A 7,314-nucleotide genomic window follows, 5' to 3' on the forward strand; every position below is an offset into this window, starting at 1 on the left:
TCAGCTACAACATCACAAAAGTCAGCTAAGTCGCTGACAGTTCCGTTGACCAGCCATCATCCAGCACCTCTGGTTCCAGTACCCGATCAGAAGCAGCAGACTTCGACACATAGCATAGATATACCATTGATTGGCTCTGGAATTCGTTCAGATCCAGCGTCGCAAAAATATTTGAAGTCATTACCAGTTTCGTTGGCCAGTAAACACCAAACGTGTCCAGATCTAGGGTTCAGCCAGCAGAAGCAGAAGTCGTCGTTACCAGCTGTAGTGTTGCCAGTGATCGATGCAGAGGAAGCGATTTCTGAAATGTCCATCTCCTCGTCACAAAAGTCTGCAAGAAACCGCGCCAAGCTTCAACTAATGAGATTGCAGGAAGAACGGGCATTTCAGCAGCAGCAAGAAGAGCGCAGAAGAATCGCTGAGGAAAAGGCAGCCCAGGAGTATAAGGAATATCTGGACAACAAATATAAGATTCTGGAGGATTTAGCGAGCGAACGAGGATCGAGTCGGAGCTCTAACTTCTCTCGTCGTCGGGTTGAAGAATGGGTGCAAGCAACTAACCCTACACCCTTAGACACAGCCAAAACCGCCGCTCAGGAGCAAGACGGCCTGCAAGAACAACAACAGCAGGAACATCGGCGTCAAGAGTTTGTCGAGCAACAGCAGCAGGAACGGTTGCGGCAAGAACAGCTTCGAGAAAAACAACAGCAGCAGGAAGCGACACTGCAAGAACAACATCAGCAACAACGGTTGCACGCAGATCAGCTACGGAAGCAGCAGCAGAGTCAGTTGGAGAGAGAGCTGCAATTTCGGCAGTATCAACAGCAGCAGCGGCAAGAGCAAATACGTCAGGAGAGTCTTCTGCGACAGCAACGGGAAGATTTGAGGAAGGAAGCGGATGCCATCAATCGGATGTGGGAACAGCAGTTGGAACAGGAGAGAATTCTACGCGACCAGCAACAACAGCTAGCGGATGGTCAAGGGGTCATGCGACGACCAGGAAATCTAATTCAATGCAACCAGATGCCAGAACCACAACTCAACCCTCCACCGGTGAATCTCGAAGCAGAGTCATGCAGAGAGTCGATACGTGAGCAACCTGGACAATTCCTTCCAGACGCTCTACCGCAGTCGACGCAACTTCATCCGAGAGAATCGTATTATCCGCATAGACCTTCTATGAATACAGGCGACAGAAATAGAGGGCTTTCAGTAAACTCGTCGATTGTGGATGATGATGACCAGTTTCAACTTTCCCGCTCTCAAGTTGCAGCACGACAAGCAGTATCCAAAGATCTGCCTACGTTTTCGGGCAATCCAGAGGAGTGGCCAGTTTTCATATCCATGTATAATCGAACGACCACGATGTGCGGATTTACGGAGGATGAAAACATAGTTCGACTGCAGAAAAGCCTAAAAGGCAGAGCTTACGATGCTGTCAAGAGTCGGTTGATGCATTCCGGAAACGTTCCTGGCATTCTGTCCACTTTGAAGATGCTGTTTGGTCAACCAGAGGTGATCATACAATCGCTAATTGGGAAGGTGAGCTCTTTATCGTCGATTCGAGAAGACAAGCTGGAAACGCTAGTGGACTTTGCGGTGAATGTCCAAAACTTCTGTGCCACTGTAGACGCGTGTGGACTGCAGGAGTATATGTACAATGTCACTCTACTACACCAGCTAGTCGGCAAGCTACCGCCATCGCTCAAACTCAACTGGGCACAGCATCGTCGAACACTGTCACTGGTCAATCTGGCGACCTTCAGTGAGTGGATTTATGCCTTGGCGGAAGCAGCGAGTGTCGTCGTATTCCTACCGGCGACACATGACGGGAAGCCAACTGAAAACGAAGCGCGGGGGACTAAGAAAAGAAATGCGTACCTCAACGCCCATTCTGAAACGTTTCGTCCTAAAGACTACAGTAGCGATTCGGAAGAACAGACTACAGTTGCATCAACTTCGGGGAAGGAATCCTGCCAAATCTGCAAGGGAACTTGCAAGTCGGCCGACAAGTGCAAACGTTTTCTGGAACTGTCCAGGGAATCACGTTGGGCCGTCATAAGGGAATTTGGATTCTGCCGCACATGTCTGCGCATCCATAAAGGATACTGCAAAGCAAAACCATGTGGTAAAGATGGATGCACCTACCGGCACCACAAGCTGTTGCACAACAATTCGAAGGAAAATCCGAAAAACACCGGAAGTACCACTGAACGTGAGCAATCTTCGCAATCCAGCACTAGCAAGTCCGGATGCAACACCCACCAGACAACCGTCAGCTCAGTACTGTTCCGTTATCTCCCAGTAGTGTTGTATGGAAAAAATACAGCTATTCGCACGTACGCATTCTTGGATGAGGGTTCTGCGCTTACGTTGCTTGATCAAGAGCTAGCTAACGAATTGCAGCTTGATGGCACTGTAAGCCCTTTGTGTCTCCGATGGACTGGAGGAACCGAACGACACGAGGCGGATTCTCACATCTATAATCTTCACATTGCTGGTGGCAAGAACGAAAGCAAGAAATTCCTCTTGAGCGATGTTAGGACGGTTAAAGAGCTACTGTTGCCGCAGCAAACGATGGACATGGCTAAGTTGTCACAGCTGTACCCACACCTTCGAAATCTGCCGATCGATTCTTATCGCGACGCTCGTCCACGCATTCTAATAGGGATGAAGCACGCCCTGCTCAGTCTTGGCCTGAAAAATCAAGAAGGGGAAATCGGTCAACCAATTGCTGTGAAGACACGGCTCGGATGGACCGTGTGTGGAGGATGGACTTCCCAGAACGAAGCGAGCCTACACCATTACACCTTCCACGTTTGCCCCTGTAGTGTGAAGTCAGACGAGGATTTACACCAAGCTATGAAGGACTACTTCTCAATAGACAGTCTCGGGTTGGTTAAATCGGAGAAGGCGCTTTTGTCCGTTGAAGATGAACGTGCAGTATCACTGCTTCAATCGCTTACCCGTCGTAAAGATGATCGATACGAGTCCGGGCTGCTCTGGCGGTTCGATGACGCCCGCTTGCCTGACAGTCGATCAATGGCGCTGCGGCGATTCCAGTGCCTGAAGAAACGGATGGAGAAGGACCCACAACTGTCTAATACCCTGCAAGCGAAAATTGCCGAGTATGTGGAGAAGCAGTACATCCGGAAGCTCACCGACGAAGAAATCAACCAGAAGGTTCCGCGACGCTGGTATTTGCCAATCTTTCCCGTAACCAACCCAAATAAACCTGGGAAGGTGCGAATTGTGTGGGACGCAGCGGCCATCGCCTATGGAACGTCCCTGAACTCAACGCTGCTAAAAGGACCGGATCTGTTGTGCTCTCTCCTCGCGATTCTACTCCAGTTTCGGGAACGCCGTATCGGACTGACCGGTGATATCCGTGAAATGTTTCATCAGGTACTGATCCGAGCCGAAGACCAGTTATGTCAGTGTTTCTTCTGGATAGACGAGCATGGAGCTATAGTGGTGTACGTGATGCGAGTGATGACATTCGGGGCCTGCTGCTCCCCCAGCACTGCTCAGTTCGTGAAAAATACCAATGCGGAACGATTCGCGAGCAAATATCCAGCTGCCTGCGAAGCTATCACGAAGTCGCATTACGTAGACGATATGCTCGTTAGTGTGGATACCGAAGAGCAAGCCATCCAGTTGGCGAAGGACGTTAAGCATGTACACGAGCAGGGCGGCTTCGAAATCCGAAATTGGGTTAGTAACTCGAGAAAAGTACTTGAATCGCTACAGGAGACAGACACCGACGAAAAATGTCTCGACTTATCTCCGGAGCTGGCCACCGAGAAGGTGTTAGGCATGTGGTGGAACACGAGCTACGACGTCTTCACCTACAAAGTGGGATGGAGCCGCTACGACCCTGCTCTGCTAGGAGGCCAACGACGTCCAACGAAGCGGGAAGTGCTGCGTGTCCTAATGACCATTTTTGATCCACTTGGCTTGATTTCCCACTTTCTATCGTTCCTGAAGATCCTGCTCCAGCAAATCTGGCGGTCCGGTGTGCAGTGGGACGAAGAAATCGACGACAATGCATACGAAAAATGGAACACATGGTTGCAAGTTCTACCTAGGGTTGAACAGATTCAAATCCCTCGATGCTACAACTCCAAATACCCCGCGGAGGAAGCTGATGATATCCAACTCCATACGATGGTGGATGCCAGTGAAAACGGCATGGCCGCTGTTTGCTATCTGCGTTTCGTCAAGACCGGAACGATCATCTGTTCCATCGTCGCCGCAAAAACGAGAGTCGCCCCGCTTAAGTTCACGTCGATCCCAAGAATGGAACTAGCAGCTGCAGTCCTTGGCGCCCGGTTGGCTCACGCTGTCGAAAGATCGCTGTTCATCCACATCTGCAGAAAGGTGTACTGGTCAGATTCTCGAGACGTCCTATGCTGGATCAACTCAGACCATCGCCGCTATAGCCAATATGTTGCTCACAGGATCAGTGAGATTGTAGAGATTTCGGAAACACATGAATGGCGGTGGGTCCCGAGCAAGCTGAACTGCGCCGATGACGCTACCAAGTGGAGTAGGCTACCAGATATGTCATCTAATCATAGATGGTACAAAGGAGCAGACTTTCTCTGGCGCGCTGAAGAAGATTGGCCTCCATCGCCAACACTTAGTGGTTCTACAGAGAATGAACTTCGCCCTTCCTTCCTGGCTCATCACGAACTATTGGAACCCGTCATAAGTGTCAGCAACTACTCAAGCTGGAAGAGGCTCGTCAAGGTTGCAGCACTCGTTCATCGTTTTGCGAGTAATTGTCGCCTGAAGCACGCCAGGAGACCGATTCTCACGGGAACACTCACAGCAAACGACCTGCTTTCCGCCGGGTGTTTGCTGATACGGCTCGCGCAACGGGAAACATATCCTGACGAAATTGCTGTTCTTCAGAAGGCATCGCGATGCCCTGACTCCTGCACAAGTACTATCCCGAAAACCAGCTCACTCTACCCGTTAACACCATGGTTGGACGACCATGGAATCATGCGTATGCGAACTCGTATCGCTGCTTGTCAATATGCTACTGATGACGCGAAGCACCCAATTATTCTCCATCGAAATCACCACACCACCACCCTGATCGTAGCATACTACCACCTCAAATACCACCATCAGAACCACGAGACCGTTATCAACGAAATACGGCAGAAATTTCGCATCCCTCATTTACGCACCTGTTACGAGCCAGTGAGGAAAACTTGCCAGTGGTGTAAGAACCAGCACGCAGCACCCAGCCCACCTTACATGGCAGATCTTCCGCCAGCCCGCCTCGCTGCTTTCTCGCGACCATTTACACATGTGGGAGTGGACTACTTTGGGCCGATTGAAGTCGTCGTCGGAAGGAGAGTCGAGAAGCGGTGGGGAATGTTAGCCACCTGCCTGACCGTGCGAGCAATCCACATAGAAGTCGTGCACTCGCTTTGCACAAGCTCCTGCATCATGGCGATCCACAACTTCATTGCACGGCGTGGTACTCCTCAGAAGATTTACAGTGACCGTGGCACGAACTTCATCGGTGCAAATCGGGAATTGAAGCAAGCCAACGAAGCAGTCCACCAACACGAACTGATGAGAGAGTTCACGAGCTCCGGAATTGAATGGGTGTTCAACCCACCTCTGTCGCCACATATGGGTGGCAGTTGGGAGCGATTGATTCGCACCGTCAAGAACAACTTGATGGTTGTATGTTCGTCGAAGAGGCCGTCCGACGAAGTACTCCGCAACTTGTTGATCGAAGTGGAGAATACCGTGAACTCGCGACCGCTAACGCACGTGCCGATAGACGAGGATTCAGCACCAGCACTGACACCGAACCACTTTCTGCTTGGCTCGTCCAACGGGTCAAAACCGCTTGTTAACTTTGATGATACCGGTGCGATCCTAAGGCAGAACTGGTGCACATCGCAGATACTTGCAAACCAATACTGGAAGCGTTGGGTATCGGACTACCTGCCAGAGATTACCCGCCGTACCAAGTGGTTTCGTCGGGTAAAGCCGATTGCCGTGGGCGATATTGTGGTCATCGCCGATTCCAACATGCCCCGCAACTGTTGGCCGAAGGGGAAAGTCATCGGCATTAAAGTCAGCCAGGACGACCAGGTTCGGTCCGCAACCGTAAGAACAGTGAGTGGTATCTACGACCGCCCGGCGACGAAGCTTGCTGTTTTAGACGTCCGGTGCGACGGAGAGTAAGCCAACCAGGGGTTGTCGTACCCTGGGGGGAGTGTTGGCCACACTGGCCTCAGCACACCTACCGTTGGTGCCTACGTGGATCAGCACATCCCTGCAGCGGGTTCAGCAGCGAAATGACAAGCGGAGTGACAGGTATCAATCTGTCACACCGGGTGAGTAGGAAAACACATAAAACCCGGACAATCGACAGCCATTCTATCCCTAATTAGTTCAGTGCTATTTAATTAAAATTCTAATATAGTTTAAATACCTAAATCTAGTGTTACTCACCGAAGAAACTTGTAAGTTCTTTTTGCATTAAGATTACTGTGAATTAAGAATATTTTGCGTGTAAATAGGTAATCCACAACTCTGTGCAATTGAATCGCAGCTAATTAACTGTCTCACCAGACAACAGAATCGGTGAGAATGATGAATTGCTAATGGAAGCTTACAAATACTTAATCTAATGCAACTTACCTAGGACTTACAGCTAAAACTTACGTGCTAGGCTAAACCTAAATCCTGGAATACTCCAAGGGGAACTAAACGTGAGTACTTCTTATCTAAACTTACATCTAGGCCGAACAAAAATAGTTGAGAACGATCAACAATGTTATACAAACATACATCCATATATATAAACTACAGATATGAACCAAATTTACATTCTACACATGAAGTACACTGAAATCTATAACGATTTATTGCCAATATTTAGCAAACTTAGATATATATATATATACATAATTACTAATTACATCTGAAATTATTGTTATTTGCTAGGAAAATTATATTCTCACATCAAGTAACACCAATCGGATCGTGCGTTTTATTCGTTCCCGGCCTAAGTAGTGAGAATCATAATTTTGGAAACTTCCCGTTGAAATCGATTTTCAACAATTCGGGAAAATCTACAGAGTTCACAGGAAAAGCTGGAGAAAGTTTACAGGAAGATTTGGAGGAAGTCTATAGAAAGATCTGGAGAAAGCTCACAGAAAAATCTGTAGGAAGTCTACAGAAGTATCTGGAAGAAGTCCATAGAATATATTGAAGAAGCTCACAGGAAGATATGGAGGAAGCCCACTAGAAGATCCTAAAGAAGTCCACACGAAA

The 7,314-nt window shown here is 48.9% G+C and overlaps 1 protein-coding gene across 1 annotated transcript; it reads left to right on the forward strand.

The window, feature by feature from the left end:
• The first annotated feature begins 306 nt into the window (after positions 1–306).
• LOC135711619 (uncharacterized) lies at positions 307–6,219 on the forward strand. Its single transcript, XM_065234487.1, has one exon. It carries the CDS (start codon positions 307–309, stop codon positions 6,217–6,219), a length of 5,913 nt encoding a protein of 1,970 aa, XP_065090559.1.
• The last annotated feature ends 1,095 nt before the right edge of the window (positions 6,220–7,314 follow it).

This window comes from Ochlerotatus camptorhynchus, unplaced genomic scaffold, assembly GCF_037179485.1.
Source record: "Ochlerotatus camptorhynchus isolate MF236.1 unplaced genomic scaffold, CSIRO-AGI_Acam_v1.1 ptg000434l, whole genome shotgun sequence".
Taxonomy (NCBI): Eukaryota; Metazoa; Arthropoda; class Insecta; order Diptera; family Culicidae; genus Ochlerotatus; species Ochlerotatus camptorhynchus.